This window comes from Lontra canadensis, unplaced genomic scaffold (genome assembly GCF_010015895.1).
Source record: "Lontra canadensis isolate GAN:19392208 unplaced genomic scaffold, GSC_riverotter_1.0 scaffold109, whole genome shotgun sequence".
Classification (NCBI taxonomy): Eukaryota; Metazoa; Chordata; class Mammalia; order Carnivora; family Mustelidae; genus Lontra; species Lontra canadensis.
In genome coordinates, this window is record NW_022631103.1 from 4,743,729 (window position 1) to 4,766,421 (window position 22,693).

Consider the following 22,693-nt stretch of genomic DNA (forward strand, 5'->3'; position numbering starts at 1 on the left):
CCGTCTGCAAGCCAAGGAGATTTCTTTCTCTTTTTTTTTTTTTTAAATTTTATTTTATTTTTTCAGTGTTCCAAGATTCATTGTTTATGCACCACACCCAGTGCTCCATGTAATACGTGCCCTCCTTAATACCCAGCACCAGGCTTACCTAACCCCCTACTTCCCTCCCCTCCAAAACCCTCAGTTTATTTCTCAGAATCCACTGTCTCTCGTGGTTTGTCTCTCTCTCCGATTTCTCCCAATTCACTTTTCCTCTCCTTCTCCTAATATTCTCCATGTTATTCATTATGCTCCACAAGTAAGTGAAACCGTATGATAATTGACTCTCTCTGCTTGACTTTTTTCACTCAGCATAATCTTCTCCAGTCCTGTTTATGTTGATACACAAGTTGGGGATTCATTCTTTCTGATGGAGGCATAATACTCCATTGTATATATGGACCATATCTTCTTTATCCGTTCATCTGTTGAAGGGCATCTTGGCTCTTTCCACAGTTTGGTGACTGTGGCCATTGCTGCTATGAACACTTGGGTACAGATGGCCCTTCTTTTCACTACACTTTCAAACTTGCTGACACTGGGACTTTGAACTTTTAGTCTCCAGAACTCTGAGAAAATAAACATCTGTTGTGTAAGCGACTCTATCAAAGAAATACATCAAGTGAACTGGATTTATACTAGAGAGAGAAAGAGAAAGTATTTGGTTTAAACATTTGTTGTGATCACCTTTGGATGTCTTTGTTTTGTTTTTCCAACAAAACTGAGTTCTCTGAAGTTATAGATGACATCATAAAAAATGAACCCTCACTTGCTATTACCCTATTGTCTTCTAGCACATCCCTTCTGTCTCTTTTCTATAATGCTGGGATGGGGATCTACAAGTACATTTCCCTGGCTCACTGGCTTCAGGCTAAATTTCAGCACGGGGAGATGCTTGGAGGGAGATTAAACTGTGGGGAGAGTAGAGTAGAAGTATTTTCTTCTTGTTTTTGGAGTTTGTCAGTATCTGTCCATCACCAGGGGAGAGCTACTGCTGTTGCTATGATTGATCTGTCAGAGAAGCCTCCTGGACCTCACTCTTGGGTCTGAAGGAGACTCCTGAGTGTTTTTCAACATTCTGAGCACAAGTCATATGTGAAAATTCAAAATCTAGATGAATAGCAACAGGACATCCCATTCAGTAGGCCCAGCATTCACCACATTGTGTTCTGTCAGAAATCCAAGCACCAGCCCTATTTGTGAAACACTGAGTTTCAAACTACACGGTGTAACCAGCTGTGTGGCACCTCCTTCAAAATTCTTTCTCTAACTGCTTGGCCTATTCTTGGAGATCCTAGAATCAGTGATGTAGTAGCACTTGCCAAGATTCTGCTAACAGTACACCTTTCACTATGTTCCCTCAACAGTAAGGATGAGAGCTGGTTTCCACAACTCCTAAGCTCTGGGTTACCTCAACTGTCATGGGTTGAATTGTGTCTTTGAACACAGCTACCACTAGTACCTGTTAATATGACCTTATTTGGAAGCAGGCTCTTTTTATATGTAATCAAGTTAAGATGATGTCATTTTGGGTTCGGGAGAGCTCTAAATCCAATGAACAGTGATGGCTTTATATGAAAAAGGAGATACAGAGACACCAAAGAGAGAGAGAGAAGAAGGCCACGTGAAGGTGGAGGCAGACAGTGGAATTAAGCAACCATAAGCCAAGAAATGCCTGGAGCCACCAGCAGCTGGAAGAGGTAAGGAAGAACGCTTTCTTAGAGACTTCAGAATGAGCATGGCCTGCTGACATCTTGGTTTCAGGACAGGCTTCTGGTCTCCAGAACTGTGAGACAATAGATTTCTGTTATTTTAAGCCACCCAGTTTGTCGAACTTTGTTGTGGTGGCTCTAAGGAAATGAATACACACACCATCCTTTTTGCTTGTTTAATGCTTGTGCCACCTGTTCCCCAATCCTCTGTTGTAAGTTCCCTGTTTGAAACACCCAGTAAGGTTATTGTTCTGCTGGAATGCAAACTGAGACACCACCCCTCCCCTCAAACGTTTGGTACCTTGTGTTTTGATCCAAAAGGTAATCACTAAATGGTTGATGAACGTAGTAAATAGAAATTGCAACAGCAGATTAATATCAATGCATATTTTTTCACCTGTCACATTTAAAACTTGCTAATTGCTAAATATTTTGCACAAATTAATCTTTATAATTTCACTTAATAATATGTCTTGGAAATCTTCCTGTATCAAAGCCAGCCATGTTATTTTATAGCTGCATAACTTTATCAGTTGGATATACCGTAATTTAATTAAATTGCCCCTGAAGGATTTCTTATTGTTTCCATTCTTATTTTTAACTTAAAATTTTTTTCTACCTCCATTTTTAGAGGCATTTACCAAAAAATGCTACACTGAACATTTTATTTTATTTTATTTTACTCTAATTTTATTTTTTTGAGATGCCAGTAAGGTAATTACCTAGGTGTGGCATCCTAGATCTAAGGGACTGTTCAACTGAAGTTCTAATAAATCATGTCCTCTTCTTCTCTAAGAGCTGCATTCATCTGAAAGGGCTCTCACTAGAGAATGTTTCATGATATAATACAACTTGGTGAATTATGCCTTTTATGATCCCCCTGGCCTAAAAGAATAGCCAGTAAGGCAATCCTGAGTCTTATTTTTTCTGCACTGCTGAGCCATTTACATTTCTGAGAGCAATAAGATGAAACCCAACCAGAAAACCACTGGAGCAAAGCAGCAGAGTCAACAGTGGCTCTGAGAACTGGGATGTCTCTCGAGGAACTAAACCACCAAACTCACCTGTGGGCAAATCAGAGGAAGCTTTGTTCAACAATTCAACAAAATTCTGCCGTCTGTACAAGAAAAGTAAACATAGCATTGGTACTCAATGTAGAAATCTCTGAAAGAATGTGCAATAAGGTCAATGTTTATATTGATAGTGATATTGAAGGAGCTTTTTGATACCTATATCATTCAAGGTATAATTCAGGAAACAGAAACTATTTTAGGGGTCTCTACTAGAACAGGGCTTTGATATAGGAAATTTGGTGCCTACGGAATTATTGCAGGGGTTAGTAGAATGGAGGTTGGCATCTGCTGCTAGGCTCAGAATTAGGCCTCACCAGTTCTGGAGAACTGCAGAAAATTTTGACGAATGTCTCAGTTGTCCCTGACTATGAGGTTGGTGACTAGGCAGTACAAAATGCATTTTGGCCACTGCAAAAACTCTTGCCTGCCAGGATCTGGAGTTGCTACTACTTCAGGAAAATAAGTAAATACTTAAAATGTCCCTGCCCCCACCCCCGCCACTTCTGCCTTTCAAATCTCACCCATGGAGATTTCACTGATGGAGCTTAAATCAATTCCAGAACCTTGGTGTCAAGGGAGTTAGAAATGTTATTTATAGTCTTCCCAAGAATGGGAACTATTGTGATACAGGAAAAAACACAAGAGCGGATAGATATGAGTTCTGAGTTCAAATAGATAACATTTAGTGAAATCCCCAAGCAGGAAGAGCATTAAGCATATAATTACATGTGACAGTCACTGAAGGTTTACAAGTACTTTAGGAAAACGTTGGTCATGAAAATTACCTGTATTTGCTTGCCTGACATCCATCCTCCATTTATATTCAAATGGTCTTCTCTGGGATGATGGACTATAATCAATATCCCATAGCCTACCCTGGCCAGTGTTGTGACTCACCTTGTCTAATTAATCTCTATCTATTTATCACTTTCTCCACACATCCTTCCCTAATTTCCTCCCTCTCTCCCATTCCCTGTCTCTGTATCTCTCATTAACTTTTGGCTCTGGTTCTTCCCAAAGTTTTATTTTCCCCCAGTTTTGTGTATAACTCCATATCTTTTCAAAATACTTCTTTTTGTTTAGGTTAAGACAGTTTCTGTTGCTAGCCACCAAACTGCGACTGGTAAGAATTGTTATCTCCTCCTTGCCCATCAGTGGTTAAGGAAATATAAAGCCCAAATTGTGAGATATAGAAGCCCTGGATTTTCTAGATGAGTTTTTTTTTTTTGTCAAGCATTTGACTCTTTACTAAGTATTAAAATATTTTGATGCATGCCATCCTGAAAGGGAGGTTGCTTATGGAAACAACCTGGAAGCTGGAAGCTTAAAAAACAGGGATGAAAAAGTATCTAGTGTAATTTTCCTAACCAAAGAAAATAATTGCTTTCTCATAGCCTGAAAATTACACAAACTCTTTTGCCCCTCACATTATAAGGCCATTTCCAATTTCCAAGTATGGCTGAGACCTCAGGTTATTCACATATTCTTTGAACATCAATATTTTAGACAATTATTTTTAGGGCAAGGTTTACATTGGATTTCATTTCAGTCTTCTGCCAATTGGCAGTATCACTATACAATTGATATTGAAACTTGTGTCGGCAAATTGCCTCAACCAATACTTTTTTTTTTAAATTTTTTTTATAAACATATAATATATTTTTATCCCCAGGGGTACAGGTCTATGAATTGCCAGGTTTACACACTTCATAGAACTCACCATAGCACATACCCTCCCCAATGTCCATAACCCCACCCCCCTCTCCCAAACCCCCCTCCCCCCAGCAACCCTCAGTTTGTTTTGTGAGATTAAGAGTCACTTATGGTTTGTCTCCCTCCCAATCCCATCTTGTTTCATTTACTCTTCTCCTACCCCCTTAACCCCCATATTGCATCTCCTCTCCCTCATATCAGGGAGATCATATGATAGTTGTCTTTCTCCAATTGACTTATTTCGCTAAGCATGATACCCTCTAGTTCCATCCACGTCGTTGCAAATGGCAAGATTTCATTTCTTTTGATGACTGCATAGTATTCCATTGTGTATATATACCACATCTTCTTTATCCATTCATCTGTTGATGGACATCTAGGTTCTTTCCATAGTTTGGCTATTGTAGATATTGCTGCTATAAACATTCGGGTGCACGTGCCCCTTCGGATCACTACGTTTGTATCTTTAGGGTAAATACCCAGCAGTGCAATTGCTGGGTCATAGGGTAGTTCTATTTTCAACATTTTGAGGAACCTCCATGCTGTTTTCCAGAGTGGTTGCACCAGCTTGCATTCCCACCAATCTAGAAGAGTTTTAATATCATGTGATTTTACTCTTTAAATAAAAACGATTCATTGTTTTGCTTATACCTCATATAACTTTTCCCATACATGACATTTCAGGTCAGAGTAGTTATTTTTTGGTATGGAAATCTGGCCTCTGGGGATTCATGTCAGTTTGGGCACAAGAATAGATAAGGTGGAGGTATGCAGAAATCATAAGCCTGATAAGATGATGACTCTATCAGCTGCTGAAGGGATACACAGGGAAAGAATGTTGGAAAAGCAGCACTGTTGGGAAATATCAATGATCATGCAAAGGTCTGATATTAGCACAGATCTGAAGTGAGCTACAGGGGAAGCAACTCCTGACTTCGATGCTTGCTGCAATTCTGTCCTCCTAGAAAGGCCAGGTTTAGGCCTATAGCATCTTCTGGCCCATAGAAAAACAGCCACAACAATGTGACAATAATAATCTAGATCCATCAATGTTTCTGTTGTAACCTTTGTTTTTTCAGAGCTCTTAGGAGTTATCAAATATGGGACAAGTCATCTGGACCAACAGCACCAGAAACTCTTCTGCCCCTTCTTGAATATTGCTGATAGTAGGGGGAGGAGACTGTGAGGAAAGTTTATTAAGTATTGAGCCTGGACACTGCCTGATTTAAATGTATAGGACTTATGTGATCAACGGAATCCTTGAGATCCTTCTAATTAAATTTTTTCTTTCTTCTGTATTCTTTACATTACCCTAGGACCTTCAAAGAGCCATTGGCAATTTAAATGGGAGAATGGGTTCCAGTTACCATAATAGGCACTATAAGTCTAATCACAGAAGCAGGTGCCAAACTCCCAACGCAGTCAGAGAGTTCAGGACTGGAGGACAAAGTCTGCGAGCCTGATTTTATATTCAGGCAAATCTGAGTTCAAATTCTAAATTCCACTAGGTTATTAAGTTAAAATAGCCTTTAGTAAGTATTCTGAGTACTTTGTGTGCATTATCTCATTTAATTGAGACAGCCATCCTATGAAACATGTAAAAGAGTTGCCCAAGGACCCACTTGATCAATGAGGTAGCCAGAATTTAAACTCTGGCTGTTTGACTCCAAATCTTGCATTCTCAACCATTGACTTATATGGCCTTACACGTGAATGTAATATAATTTGATTTCAGTTACATTTTTTTTTTCTCATGAACACAGCTCCAGTGTCTTCTGGTATTCTTTATTGCAGAAGTTTGAGGTCAGTCTGATTTGGGTTCATTTAAAATTAATGTTTTCCTTCCTTTGCTTTGGTTTAGTTTTATTTTGGTTTTGGTCTGCCTCCTTAAGTAATTTTCTTGTCTATATAAACACAAAACTCTTGTTAGGATAGTCATGGATGTATTTTTCCCTTCATTTAGCTTAGTCATACTGAGTCCTTTTGATCTGTACACAGAGGTTTTTTTTCTTTTTTCCCATCTCTGCAAAGTTTTTTTCACTTGTAGGTTTTGTTGTTAGTTCTTGTTCCATTTTTCTAGTTTCTTCTTCCACAATGCCAAGGCCTCTTAGGTTCAATTTCTATTTTTTCTCTTCTATGTCTACTATCTTCTTTCATTTTCTTCTCTGGTTTTTGTTTCTAAATTTTGTGGAAAACTTTCAAGTGTGACATTCTTAATAGATTTTACCTAGTTTCACTTTTTTTTTTTTATCCCTAGTTACCTCTTTTATTTTAGTAAATAGTATTTTATTGGAGGGTGAATGGATCACTCGGTTGGTTGAGCATCCAACTCTAGGTTTCTGCTCAGGTCAATATCTCAGGTTGTGAGATTGAGGTCCACGTTGGACTCCACACTCAGCATGGAGTCTACTTAAGATTCTCTCTCTTCCTCCTCCTTTGCCCCTCCCCCCACCAATCACGCTTGCTTGCTCTCTCTCAAAAAAATCAATTAATATTTTATTGGAACACAACCACAGCCATTTGTTATGCATTGTTTGTGGCTGCTTTCAAGCTACAGTGAAACGGTTGAGTAGTGTAAATAGGCTGTAGACTCATAAAACCCAAAGAGTTACTATCAGGTCATATATAGAAAAAGTTTTTTTTTCTTTTTATCTTTTTCTATAGAAAAGATACAAATATTTTAATATCATCAACTATCTAGCAATGATCAGATTTCCTTGATTGTCTCATAATTTTTTATTGAGATCTAATTTATATGTAACATTATATTAGTTTCTGGTATACAACATAATGATTCAGTATAAGTATATATAGACAAGGGATCCCATTTAGTCTAGTGGACATACATCAGTACATATAGTTACACTCCTGATTATCACTTAATTTGGTTTATAGAAGCTTCCACTTCCTTGAAACTGTCCATGTTTTACCAAGTTCCTTCAGTTTCTTCTGTTCACTTTAGTGCTTTCTAAATTTCATTTTAGTAGTTTATTATGCTTATTACTTTCAAGTTGGTTTCAATAGAGGACATGGCTCCATACAGCCTACAGAGAACATCAATGGTTTTCTAAACATTTCCTAGTGTTTAGAGTAATAATTTTCAAGAATTTGCTGCTATTTGGAATCTGTAGGATTCTCATTGCCTCTCTGTATTCTGCAGTATTTTTAAAATTAGATGTCATATTTGGGATTCTCTCTATTCACTGTCAAATGAGGAACTCTTCACATTCTGCACAACTCAACAGATCAGTTGCATAGATTTTCCTTGGTCCTATTCACTGCTCATTTAGTCCTACAGTCACGGAGTGAGTGCCAATCCTCACTGACACCTGGTGGCCCTTGGTTGGGACCAGCTCAGATGGGTTGTATATTAGACATGAAATTATCATGTATGTCATCATCAATACATTCCACATATACAACTACCAGGGATCTACCTCTCTCTGCTCCAACTCACATGACTTTATTGGCAGGAATTTCATCTCATCAAATGCAGACATCACAGCAAGGTTTGTCCCTGCCCTCCTTCTCCACCCCAAATTTTTGCTCTGTCATTCTCAGAAGTTGTGCTTTCTGCATTGGTACAGAAAATCAGTGTGTGGGTGAGCGTATGGGTATGTACCCTTAGGTGGGTATGGACACAGGCTAACAATACTCTTGCAGCTACAGAAAGTGGTGCTTATGTCATTTTTTAGTAGGTCAAGACTTGGGGCCTCCAAATCAAGGGGAAGTCTGGTGAAAGGATGAGAGATCTTCTGTCAGCTGTACTTCTCACAGGTAGACAGGGCCAAGGATGAATGCCAACTCACTGATTTTCCCAGATTCCATTTACTTATAGTTAGTGGAGACTCCTTCTAGATTTTGGCACTAGAGTGCTTATTAGTTTTTGCTACTGGTGAAGTTTTTGCCTCTTTATTTATTCATTGGAATTTTAATTATGGATTGTTAAGTGGATAATATTTTATACAGTACCTGGATGACATTTTATACAATAAGTCATTTTATACAGTAAGTCTTATATATCAAAACAACATGGAACAAAAGCCTAAACATACCAAACATACAAAAGGTGGCCTATTTCATAGAAACACCCTGGTAATCTTGATTAAGTTAATTACAGGTAACCTGTTTCTTTATGAGCTTCATAAAGGCTTAAACCAAAAGTATGTTGGTGCTTACTTCCTAAGCCCATTACCTTTCCCCAGCTTATGAAATGAATGCTCCTGCCATAACCAGTAGTCATAGTTCTCCAAATCCACAATACTTTTGCTTGCTTCTTTGTCTTGCTCTTTTTCTCTCTAAGACACTCTTCTCCTTCTCTTATCTGGTTAGTCCCTACAGGTCTCCACAAACTCAGCTGAAATGTAGTGTAGAATAGCACTGAGGTGCCAGCTTGTTCAGATTGCTAGAACCATAGTTTAAATCCCATGGTCTGAAGCATTTAATTATCATGCCATTCCCTTAAGGATCCTGTAATATTCTCCTCCAGCTGAGAGAGTACAGAATATTCTAGAAGGAGGAGGCAGGTAGGCAATTGTACCAGAATACCATAGGCTGGCAGTTAAACAACAGAAATTTATTTTCTATGGCTTGGAAAGCTAGAAGTCCAAGATCAAGGTATCAGCAAGTTCAGCTTCTTCTGAGGCTTCTGTCATTGGCTTGTAGATGGCCAATTTCTCACTGTGTCCTCATATGGTCTTTTCTCTGTATTAACCCATCTTTGGTGTTTCTATTTCCAAATTTCGTCTTCTTGTAAGGATACCAGTCAGACTGGATTAAGGCTCACCCTCATAGCTTCATTTTATTTAACTCAATCACCTCTTTAAAGACTTCATCTCCAAACAGGGTCATAGGGTAAGTTATTGGAGGTTAGGGTTTCAACGTATGAATTTGGGGAGATGCAATTCAGCCCATAACAGAAATAAAGATTCAATGAAGCCCAGCTTTTGGGACAATTTACTTAAGGTCTCTGAATCTCAGTTTCATCATGTGTGAAGTGGATATAAAAACACAACTCATGGGGCTATTAGGAGTAAAATGAGATAAGCCATGTAAAGCATTTAGTCCCATGCCTGGGGCATATAAGGTGCCACATGAATCAGTCCCTTACAGCCTCAAGTCAGGAGGTTATTTTTGTTATGTCATTTAACTCAGCCACTGGGATGCTCATTCCTCTCCACCATCTTCCTTTGTGTTCACCTTCTTGATGGAGGGCCCTGCATTGTATTCTTTTTGCCTTCCAGTTAACTGTGAGAAGCACAACACTTCCTTGATTCATAAGGGAATAAACTCTCAAATCCATACAAAATAATTTTTGTTTCCATTTGACAGATGAGAAAATTAAGGTAAAGAGAAATTAGTTACTTGCCCCACTTCCCAAAACTAGGGCATTCCAGAGCAAAGCTTTCTATCTAGGTCCATATGATTCTGGGACTCAAGCTGCCTTTCCCCAAGGTAAGGGGCTGAAGGGCTAGGGGAGGTGCTCAACCGGTGAGGGGAAGTTACCTCCTGGGCTGGGCCCTGGACTTCTTTGGATCATGACTCACCCTGGAACTTAAGAGCCTCCTTGCTTTTGTATCTGTATCTCACACCTCTCCTGGGTCTTAGGGAAGAGGAATGGAGATACTGAGCTCCTCAAATCCAGACTGCTCAGCACCAAGCCCAAGAATGGAGCCAGCCATGGAACTCAGTGGGTTTGCCTAAAGCCCTTATGCTTAGTCAGTGTTCTAGAAGTGTCCGACTTTCCTAGGACTTGCAGGAGAGTCTATATGGTGTATTGAGAGTTAAGACTCTGAAGCTGGAGAGCCTGCTTTTGACTCAGCCTGATTGATGAATTCATTAATCAGTTACCTATTGGTTTTACCCTCTCTGTGCCTTAGTTTCCTCTTTTGCAAAATAGTAGTACCTACCTCATGGAGCATTTACAAGGATTAAAAGAGGTAATATTTATAAAACACTTAGAATATTGCCTATAATATAGTTATCAGTATATAAATGTTGACTCAATAATAATGATAATAATATCAATTATTATTATTATTATTCAGACCCCATATGGATATGGACTTCTGCAAAAGAAGACAAAATTAGTGAACTCTTAAGAGCCAGGTCCAGTTCCCAAGACCCAGCTGATGGGAAGATCCATAACATTTCTCTAATTGCTCACTATCTACCAATTTTCCTATTCCCATTTATAAGTAATTGCTGAATCGGACACCTCATGTTTGCTTTATCTCCTAAAATCCTCTGATTGTTCCTGGGATTATCAAACCAGTCCTTTTCAACCTAATTGCGCTCTTCATAATGGGCCAGATGTGTATGATAAGTCCTACTTGTGGCTGTGTCAATTGCTGCATTCTATTTATGCAGCTTCCAGAGCAGCTTCATTATTTATCCCCTCCCCCAACACAATTTGGCTTGTGTGCCTGTGTTTTAAACTGGGTTTGAAGCATTTAATTTTGCCAATACAATTTTAGGGTATTAGTTTGCCTCCTGTTCTCTCTCTGCCCTCCTTAATTACCATTTATTGCAAAGTCACACAGAAACATTAAATGCTAATTCTGACTTACGTGTTCCTGGCCAAGAATGAGGATAATAATTTCCATCCAACACAACCTGAACTCATTTTACATAAGGGTGATTCAGAGTAGAGATTTGAAATCGTAATCAAGTCTTTCTCAAAATCGCCTTACCCTAGCAGACATTCACTAATGTCTCTGCTAATTGGTAGGCAAATGGCAATAAACAAAATCTCAGTTTAAAAAAAAACAACAACAACAACACAAAAAACAACAACTTTGTAACATCATTCGTGAAATTGCTCCTCTCATCAGCTCTTGCAACGTGACAGTTTAAGAAGGGAACACAACTCATTTTATTTGGTTAGATGGGGCTAATCCCACATCACCATAATCCCTCCTGATGTTTTATTGATTCTAAAGGACATTTAATCAGGAAGCAGCTCAGCACTAGAATCCTGCTAATTAGCAAGCAGCCACATTCCAAATGGGTTCCCAATTGAACAGCAGATTAATGGACAATATGTACTAAAATAATGATTCGTGCATTCAGCTCCTAAAATGTGTGTCTAAATTGCATCTTTAATCTCTTAAGGATATAGGTTTGCATACAAAGCCCTTAACAGAATGGATTTAATTCAATAGAAGAAGCTTTAGCCAATGACTGTTTAAGGATGAAACAGGTTTATCACTTATAAATGCAATTCTTTACTAGTTCTCATGGTTTGATGTCCTTGAACATTCAAAGGTCAAAGACAGGTGAATAAAGAAATCGGTGTGCTTCTCTGATATGCACATAAAACAGCGGGAAACTGACAATATTGATATACATAGCCTAACCTCATTTGCTCCCCAATCCCTTTATTCTCATATATCTGTTTCCTGGAATCTTGGTTCTGGACCCCATCTTTTAATCAAGTATACTATGTACCAGGTATAATGTGAGTGCTGATACTTGCTTTTCTCCATTTTGGGGGGGTATTTTGGGACTCCCAATTTTAGATGATTGGTTTTTACTTGGCTCTTAGCCCACTTTTCTGCCTTTTTTGCTTAACCACCTCCCTCCCCGCTACTCAACCACCCCCAAGGTTTTAGATGAGGGAAACCCCATGTCCCAAAGCTGGCCTGGTGAAAATTCATTGGCTAGATTCAGTCTCCTTCCATCATTTATTTATCAGTTGATGTTCACTGTAACCTTTACCCTTCTTTGCTTTTCTGTATTGCTCTCATCATCATGTAATATATGTCACATATTCCAGCTTTTTTATTGTTTTTCTTTCCCATTAGAATACAAGATTCACAAGGGATGAGACTGTTGCATTCATATCTGTGTCCCCAGTGATTAGAGTAGTGCTTGGTATACAATAACAGCTCAATAAGTATTTGTTAAATAAATTAATAAATGAATTAATCAAATATTTACTGTGTGACTATCATGTGCCAAGTATTGGCCTACAAGATGCTGGGGATATAATGTGAAGGAAACAGTCATGTTCCCTGCCAGCATGGAGATACCTACCTAGTCATTAAAGTAACAAATCACATAAATAAATGCATAATTACAAATAATGATAAGTTTTAGGAAAGAAAATAGCTGAGTGCTAAGAAGATAGCACAAGGAACCTGATTTTGATGAGGTCTTTAGGAATGGCCTTTTTCAATTTGGCCACAAGAGGGACTAGTCAGAATTTGTGTATCTGCATGTATCCCTGAGAGTATCTTGACGTTCTACCCCTTCCCTTGTTTAGTTCACTTTCATAGATATTTATTGAATTCTAGTATGTGCGAATTGAATTCTAAGAGGCCATGCTCTAGATGCTTAGGATACATCAGTGAGCAAAACAAAGAATCTTCCTGACCCCTGGCAGTATAGCTTATAGTCTATCAGAGATCAACAGATAACAATAAACATCATACATCAGCAAATCACTGAATACATTAGAAGTGTGTCGAAGAAAGCAGGGTAAGAGGAAGAGGGGCTGAGAGACTACAACTTCAACTAGGGTGGTTAGTGTAGGCTATGGACTAGGTGGACAAGGTGACATTTGAGTAAAAAATAAAGAAGAAGATAGAGTTAACAAGAAGATATCTGGGTAAACAAGTGTTTTAAGTAGAGGAAGTATTCAGAGGTTAGTTGCTAAGGTGGTTATATCCATGGTATGTGTGAGAAGGACAAGGATTACAGGGTAACTGGAACAGAATGGGCAAAGGAAGTTGTAGATGGAGCCAGAGAAGTAATCGGGGAGCAAATCAGGTAGCACTCTTTATAAGGACTTGGGTTTTTTTTTTTTTTTTTCCTTCTCGGAGTGAAATAAGATTCTCTTACAGTTCCCTGAGCAAAACAATGACATAAACTGTTTTAGGTTTTAACAAATCACTGTAGCTACTGTACTGAGGATAAACTAGGGACAAGGGAGAAGTCTAGTTCAGTTAGGAGGCTATTATACTAATCCAGGAGACATACAATGGTAGCTTGAATGAGGTGTAGTTAATTAACAATAGAGGTGGTGAAAAGTGACCAGATTCAGGGCGTATTCTGAAGATAGAGTTGCTTCCCTAATTAACTTTTGATGGATTGAATAGGAAATGTGAGAAAAAGAGAACAGCTAAAAATTACAGGTATGTTGTGTTTTCATTTTAATTCAATTCAAAATGTTTTCTAATTTCCTTTTTCTCTCTTACCATAGGTTATTTAGAAGTGTGTTGTTTAGTTTCATAATGTTTGGAGATTTCCAGGATTTTTGTTTGTTGCTTTTAATTTCTACTTTAATTCTGTTGTGATCAGAGAACATATTTTATATGATTTCATCATTTTAAACTTGCTGAGACTTGTTTTATGGCTCAGAATATGCTTTAATCTTTTAAGTATTTCATGTATGATTAAAAAGAATCTGTATTCTTCTTTATATGGAGTATTCTGTAATTGCTACTTGATTGATCAAGTTATTTGATCATTTGTCCAATTTTTTATATTATTACTGCTTATTATCAATTACTGACAAAGAGATATTATATTCTCCAATTGTGATTGTAAATTTGTCTATTTCTCCTTTAAGTTTTATGTTTTTGCTTTATGTAAATTAAAGCTATATTATTAAGGACATGAACATTTAGGTTTGTTATGTTCTCTTGATGAATTGACATTTTGGCATCCCTTGCTTTGGAATGCATTTTGTTTGACATTAATGTAACCATTGTTTGACATTAATGTAACTAAGGTGACTTTCATTTCATTAGAGTTAACATGGTGTATCATTTCCATCTTTCTACTTTTAGTATGTCTTGTATTTTAATGTGTTGGTTGTAGACAGCATTTAGTTAAATCTTGCTTTTTAAATGAAATCTGAACATCACACCCTTTTTATTGGTACATTTGGATCATTAATACTTAATGTAATTCTTGATATGGTTGGGTTTAAATCTAATACCTTGATATTTATTTCTTATTTATCTTATTTGTTTCTTGTTTCATTTTCCTCTTTTTAATCTTTTATTATTTAAATATGCATATGTATCCTTTTATCTTTTTAATTAGCATTTTAACTCATTATATTCTTCTTTCAAACAAAATTGTAATACTTCTAGTATAAGAACCTTATCAAGTACATCTTCCTTTCCTCTTTGCAGCTGTTATGCTATTGCCAAATGTTGCACTTATGTTATGAATCCCATAGTGCATTGTTCTTATTTTTGCTTTATTTTTATTTATTTATTTTTAAAGATTTTATTTATTTATTTGACAGACAGAGATCACAAATAGGCAGAGAGGCAGGCAGAGAGAGAGAGAGGAGGAAGCAGGCTCCCCGTGCAGCAGAGAGCCCGATGTGGGGCTCAATCCCAGGACCCTGGGATCATGACCTGAGCTGAAGGCAGATGCTTTAACCCACTGAGCCACCCAGGTGCCCTTATTTTTGCTTTAATAGTAAATTTTCTTTTAAAGAGATTTTTTTTAATAAGAAATATATTTTTTATTCATCCATATATTACTATTTCCAGCACTATTCAATGTTTTGATGTAGATCCAGAATTATCTTTTTCTTCTCCCTGAGGTCTTTTAATATTTATGGTATAGCTCTGATGGTTATGAACTCTCTCATCTCCATCTTATCTTTGTTTTAAAGTCTATTTTGTATGATGTAATTATAGCTCCCCCAGCTTTCTTTTGGTTTTCATTTGCATAGAATATCTTTTTGTATCCCTTCACTTTCAGTCTGTGTGTTATCCTTATATATGATTTGAGTCTTTTATAGGCAGCATATAGATGCATCTTGTTTCTTCTTATCCATTCAGTTACTCTGTATCTTTTGATTGGCGAATTTAGTCCATTTACATTTAAAGTAATTATAGATGGGTATGTACTTACTGCCATTTTGTTCATTGCCTTCTGGTTGTTTTGTAGTTCCTCTGTTCCTTTATCTCTTGGTCTCCTCCTTTGTGATTTGATGATTATTTAGTGATATGTTTAGATTTCTTTCTCATTATCTTTTTTGTATCTTTTATAGCGTTTTGCTTTGTGGTCACCATGAGGCTTACATATAACAGCTTATAATTATAACAGTCTATTTTAAGTTGACCTGAACTATTCTCAACCCTTGTGCAAGACCTAAAAATTTTTCTGTCTCTTTCTTTTGTTCTTCTTTCTCCCCACCCCCAGGCCATGGGTAGTTTCCTCAAATGGATACATTAGCCATTACTCAAGAGCAACTCTTTAGAAATCTCCAGAGAGAACTCTCTGGGGGATCTCTCTTCTCCACTTCTTTGTACTGTGCATTCTAGCCTCCTTGGCCTTCTTGAACTCCAAATGCCATCTCTTTAGTGGAAGAAGAATTCTGGGGTCTGGATTTCCTCTTTGTTCCATAAGCTTAGCTTGCCTCATTTATTTTTCTTTCTTTAGGGAATCACTGTTTTGTGCTGCCTGGTATAAACATCTGAAAAAACATTGCTTCATATATTTTGTCCTGTTTTTAAGTTGTTTCAGGTGAAATGGTAAATCTGACTCTTGATAGTCTATAATGGTTGGAATTTGAAGTTTTCTGCTTTGTATTTCGAAGACCAAGAAGACTGTCTTAATTTTAGCAAACATTTCTTAAGTATTTTCAATTAATGAAATTGATTACTTCAGGGGCATCTGGGTGGCTCTGTTGGTTGATCATCCAACTCTTGATTTCAGCTGAAATCTTTCATGATTTCAGGGTCATGAGATCAAGCCCTGCATCAGGCTCCATGCTTAGTGGGAATTCTGCTTGAGATTCTTTCTTCCTCTCCCTTTGCCCCTCCCCCACTCACATGTGCTATTTCTCTAAAATAAATAAATAAATCTTAAAAAAAAAAGAAATTGATTGCTTCACACATGAAACTTCTAAAAATAGATCTCAGTGTTTGGTATCCTAATAGAGGACTATGTGAGTAAAAAGTCAACTTACTTTATTTCACCATGGTAACCCAAATCTTGATGGTTTAGCAATGTCTCCAGGAGACTCAAAGTTAGATATAATCCATGTTTTCCTCATATAGTCTTGACCTGCAAAGTAAGAAAGGATTTGGAGTTTCATTATAATGAAATTAAGATTTAAATTTTATCTAATACAGCACTGTATGTTAACTATGCTGGAATTAAAATGTAAAAAATTAAAATAAAATTAGCAAATTTTTATGTGATTGATGCAGAGGTACAGTTCATTACTCAAAGCCATTGAACTTTGAAATGCTGATCTTAAATTTTTGCCAGCAATGAAATGGGTGGTCAAGGCCTAGAAATTATATGTACTTATTATACAAGTAAAGTGTAAAATATTTTTGTGTATCTCCTTTGATCTATAAAACAAGATTTATATATTAGTACAACCAGTATTGTTATCTGCATTTCATACATGGCAAAACCAAGACTTAAAAAGATTAAGTCACTTCCCTGATGTTACACAGTTAATAAATGATGGAACTTAGTCTAGAAACCAGATGCCCAGTAAATTTTTGTTGGATAAGTGAATAAAATGTCACTGTAGTTTCCCAGGTACTTAATATTTTCTGAGTCTAGCTGACAAATCAGTTCTCAGTTTGGTGGATGGGTGACTCTTAGATTCAAACATGTCAGACTTTAGGAGTATGATAGCATATATTGTGTGCTTAGCATATATATGTATATGTAGGTATGTATGTATGTGTGTATGTATATATATATATATATATAGAGAGAGAGAGAGAGAGAGAGAGAGAGAGACAAAGAGAAAGAGTGCATGGGCATGTGGGGGTTGGAGAGGCAGAGGAAGTAGGGGAGTGGGGAGGGAAAGGGAGAGAGGGAATCTTAAGCAGGCTCCACATTCAGTGTGGTGCCCCATGTGGGGCTTGATCTCATAACTCTGAGATCATGACCTGAGCCAAAATCAAGAGGTGGACACTTAACTGACTGAGCCACCTAGGCACCCCTAGCATAATGTTTAAACATAGACTTTGGAATGAAACAGGAGTTATTTTGGACATAAGATCTGCTGCTTGTGATCTGTGTGACCTTTCTGTGCCCAGTGTTTCATCTATTAAACAAGACTAGTATTTTCTAATTATTCCTAAGTTTCTGTGAGGGTTACATGAGAAAATAAACAGTTAGAATAATGCCTCGCTTTTAGTATGTGTTTGATTAATATTTGTTGAAATTAAGAGATGAAGAAAGGCAAGAGAGGAAAGAGGGATGAGAGGAGAGGAGAGGAGAGGAGAGAAGGGAGAAAGAGAAAACAAGAAAAGGAGAAAGAAGGGAAGAAGGGATAGAAAGAAGGAAAGAAGAAAGAAAGGGAAGGAGGAAGGAAGGAAAGGTAGGGAGGAAGGAAGGAAAGGGCAAAGAAAGAGATGTCTAATTTGTGCTTGATCTCAACAGTAGCTACTATTATTACTTTGAGACGAAGTTCAGTACAGTGACTGTATTATGCATGTTTTTTTACTGATGATTTGATTATGGGCTGTGCTGACCCTGGAGTGATTGCCCCTCTCAAGGCTAACCAGTTCCTAGCAAGGGTAAAGGACAGGCTTGAAAGTGTGTTTTTCTTTTATATGCAAAGCAACCTCCTCTTTTATGGGGGGAGGGGGGCTCTTGCACTGGGGCCACTATTTCCCTACCCTTATCATCCCAGGGTCAAGTACTAGGCAACTAGGGACAGCCCCTATACCCCAGAGATCACTGAAATTATTCAAACTAGCCAATCCTAAACTGGCTTACCCTGCCTCTCCTATTCCACAATAAGGGCTCCTGTCCACATTTTCCCTTCATCCCCTCTGCCGTCTGACCAACCCTGCTGCTTCTGGTGGAGGCTGTGTGGGTGTGCCATGCTCTCTTGCCTTGGAAGCTGTGTATAACAAACTGTCTCTTCAGTGGCACTCATCTCCTGATCTGTTGGTTGGAACATAGCAGAATAATAATAAAACCTCAACTGTAAAACAGTGACATAAAAACTAATCTTTGTTTATCTTTATGGAAGGAAACAAACAATACATCTAGGTTCAACACTTGTACTTGTTACTTCCTAGGTATAGAGGAGTCCTGTCAGGGATGCTTAACGAGGAAAGAAGATCAGTTTGGAACACAAAAAACAAAAAAACAAAAAAAAAAAGCGAGTAAGAGTTTACAGAAGAGTAAGGGGTCAGGGAAAATTCCAGGCAGAAGAAAATCATGTGTGATTAATGGATGAGATAGAGTATGGTACTTTTTAGAAACTGCATATATTTTGACATTATCCATTCTACTATAGTTTTATACCCTTTTCCAGGCTGGGCAGTAATGATGTGGTCACTAGAGTTTCTTTAAAAGACACTGGCTTAGTGAGGCCTGCAGTTGTGTTTCATTCATTTTTCAATGGCCACTTGTTTAGCACCACGTTGAAAAATAAAATATCAATAATTATTGAACAAACAAATACATAGATGAACAAGGAAGTGAATGAATGAGTTGAAGACAGTAAAGAGTAGAGTGTGTATGGGCAGAGAGTGGCAAAAATAAATTTAGAGAGGTAGAAATTAGTCACATTATGCCATTTTACTCCTTAAATAAAAATTGAATTATCCTCATGGTTATAGCATATTAATGTATTTTTAAACATCAGTGTAAGAGGTTATTCTAAAAACAGTTCATTTACTTCTGGCAACACTGAGTTTTGCTCTAGGCTAAAATGAACAGCAGATTAGAAATAGTACATCAGGGTTCCTAGAAGCAGATTGATTGATGGCTGCTAAGAGCTGACAGTTATAAAGGAGCAAAAAAACATCTACCAGAATCCTGGCAACTTAGTGTTATTCAGGATTATTACTAAAATTGCTTAAAGCTTGAATATTCATAATGATGACCCTTGTTCAAAAAGAAAACATTTCATTATGTGTAGTTTCTTCTGTTTAGTAAGGAAATGTTTTTAATCAAATGTAAATAAAATGTCTATGTTATTTAGAAAATGACATGTAAAATAAATATTCATTTCCCCAAAATGCTCCTTGAAAGAGTGGTGCACAGATGCTCTCTCAACTTCCTCTCTTCCCACTTAAAGCTCCATTTGCATTTTACCCCATCACTGTACTTTAACTGTATTTGCCAAGTCACTGGTAACTTCCATGGTTTGAATTTGCATGAGTACCCTTCAGTCCTAATTATAGATTGTCTCTTCACATCATATAACATGACCGATCATGCCATCCTTCTTTAAATCTCTTTTTTGGCTTTCTTGACCACTCCCATGCCTCTTGTGATTATTTTTAGTCTCCTTTGTTGGCTTCTCTTCTACCTACTCCTTAACAATAAGTGTCCTCTACTTTCCCTTCTCACTTTCCATTACATCCTTGGGTAACCCTGACTACTCCCATGGCTTCAACTGTATATTAAAGACCTTTAAATCATTATTTAGCTTTAATGTCTCAACCCAGAACAAAGTGTTTAAAACTGAGCCCCTCATCCTATCCCCCATCCCTCCAAAGCTACTCCTTGTTGGTTTTCTATCACAGAGAATGGTACCACCACTCACCAAGTTGCCAAGGCCAGAACCCTGGGAGTCCTTTTGATCTTCCTAATTCAGGGCCCATATCTAGTTAGTCACCAAGATATACTTTCCTACCTTCTTAATATCTCTATTTGTCCTATTAACATCCTGGTTTAAAACATCCTAATTTCTTGCTTGAATTATTGGAATAACCTTCTAAAGGGTCTCTTTGCCTCTGATTCTTCACATTCCATTAGAGTGCTTTTTCCAAATTTCAAATTTGAACATATCATTCACTGCTTAATATACTGTGATGATCCTTTTGGGTCTTCAGGACAAAGTTCAGCTCCTTAGAAAGACCTGTCATAAATTGGCCCCAACTTTCCTTTCTAATGTCAACTTGGGCAACATCTCCCACCATCCCCAGCCACCACACACCCACTATATTCTGTCTGTATGAATGACTTCCAGTTTCCTGAATTAGTTGTGCTCTCTCTTATTTCAGTCCCATTCCACACTGTTCTTTTTACCTAGAATACTTTTCCCATCATTTCCTCTGCCCTTCCTCCTAATTCTTTGCCAAATTCACTTGTCCTGTAAGATTTAGTATTTGCATCATCTCCTCTGTATGGGTTTTGAGCCGGGCTATGTTGTTCTTTGCTGTGTTCCAAGTTACTGCCGTCACTGCATTTGTCATACAGAACTATGTCATGTTTAAAATGGCCTCTTTCCCCTGAGCTCCTGGAGAACTCAGGAACTGAGTTCATAATAGTCTCTTGTCCTTGGTGGCTTATCATAGTGCTCAGAACACTGGATGAGGATCTATGTTGCCTCAACAGTCCTGCCAGAAGCCATCATTGCATCAAAGTTGAACTAGAGGACAGGAGGTGTGAGTCCACGGAATGGGGATGGTAGATATTTGACATGTTTTTAGACTATTCTTTGAGAATGGCAAAATTTCATTCATTTGAGTGGCAAGATGCAAGATTATCTATCCTTCAAGACTACATTTATTTATCTGAGAAGCTACAAATGATCTGTGAGTCCTCTGAAATGGCTGCAAGTGTGGCACCCCCTGCCACACACACACTGAAAGGGCACAGGGAATGTAGATTTCATGAGAAACTTAAGAAGCCTGTGATTCTTTCCCCTACACTCCAAGGAGATTAAAAATTGCTGTTCAAAAAGAGAAGCCCTTCCAACTCGTAGCCTTTCCCAATCTACCCTGAAGTCCTATGTCCAGGAACATGAATGCGAGGGTACAGCTGCTGCTGCTTTTTGTATCCAATGTCCCTTGGGCCTCAATTTGTCTCATGTTCTGGGGAAACAGAATTCTATTTTACATGCCTCCCAGACTGCAGTATACTCTGAGTGAGTTCCAGATGTCTTAAGAGATGCCAGATGGCTCAAAAGAGACAGACCAGCTTCAAGGAAAATGTGCCCCATTTCTTTGGACATGAACCACAAATTTAAGCTTTCAGGGCCAGCTCTCATAGCCAGTGCTCAATGTGGCCATCACTTGACCCTGGAAATATCCTTCTTCCTCGGGCTATTTTGAGTAATAATTTAACCAAATACTAATTTTTTTTTTATTAGAAGAGAAAGAAACTAGTGTTTACTGAGTGCCTCCTATATTAGTGTGGGAAGTGCCTTCACACACTTATCTTGTTTAATCCTCACAATAGATACAGGAAATAGATATTTGAAACCCAGTTTTTTTTCCAGCTGAAAAATCTGAAGACTCAAAAGAGTTTAAGCAAAATTATTTTTTTTTTTTTTTTTTTTTTTTTAAAGATTTTATTTATTTATTTGACAGAGATCACAAGTAGGCAGAGAGGCAGGCAGAGAGAGAGGAGGAAGCAGGCTCCCTGCTGAGCAGAGATCCTGATGTGGGGCTCGATCCCAGGACCCTGGGATCATGACCTGAGCTGAAGGCAGAGGCTTTAACCCACTGAGCCACCCAGGTGCCCCTAAGCAAAATTATTTTGATTCACAAGTTATTTATGTGTTATTCTACTAATATCACCTAAGAACATACAGGCTTCATTGATGGTGTCATGTAATTTCCAATCTAACAAACAATTGCTGCTTCTTATTCTATTTCCACTGATCTTATGAACATAATAAAAGCCATTTATGTTGTGTGGAAACTTCTGCAGTGTGCTTTCCAGTGAAACATGCTTGCATGTGTAATATTCACATACATAACAGACACATGTACACATGATCATGACCTTTGCTTTTGTATGAAAGCATAAAAAAAGCTGCTTCTGGCCTGGAATATGAATCTACTTCCAGCATCCTGTGTCCTTGCTTCCTTAATAAATGTCATGTATTCCTCTTAATTCTCTCCATTCTAACTCCTGTTTACCTAGATGAAAGGTATTTTCCAATCTTTTCTCTAGCACATTCTTTGTTACCCCGCCCCCCCCCCCATTGTAAATCCCTTCTACTCCTCTGGAATTCTAAGTCTTACATCCTTGACTCAATGGATAATTCCAGATATCTTTTGGTGAATAGAGTTCCAATTCTGACTTTCAATATCCAGTACTCTTCTGTACTTTGAACCCTGGCTCTGCTACTTGCTAGCTGTGGCCCTTGGATGATTCCATTGGCTGCCCTGAGACTCAGTATTTTTCATTAAATTGGTATTATAACATCCATCTGGATTTTATAGTTATCTGTAAATGTTA

At 37.8% G+C, this 22,693-nt stretch overlaps 1 protein-coding gene across 1 annotated transcript in view; it reads right to left on the reverse strand.

Moving 5' to 3' along the window:
* The window catches only part of CUNH1orf87 (chromosome unknown C1orf87 homolog), an 89,320-nt gene that overhangs the window by 17,406 nt on the left and 49,221 nt on the right, over positions 1-22,693 (reverse strand). Inside the window, 2 exon segments of the mRNA XM_032839775.1 lie at positions 2,816-2,868; positions 16,479-16,576. Of these exon segments, the coding sequence (XP_032695666.1) occupies positions 2,816-2,868; positions 16,479-16,576 (151 nt within the window).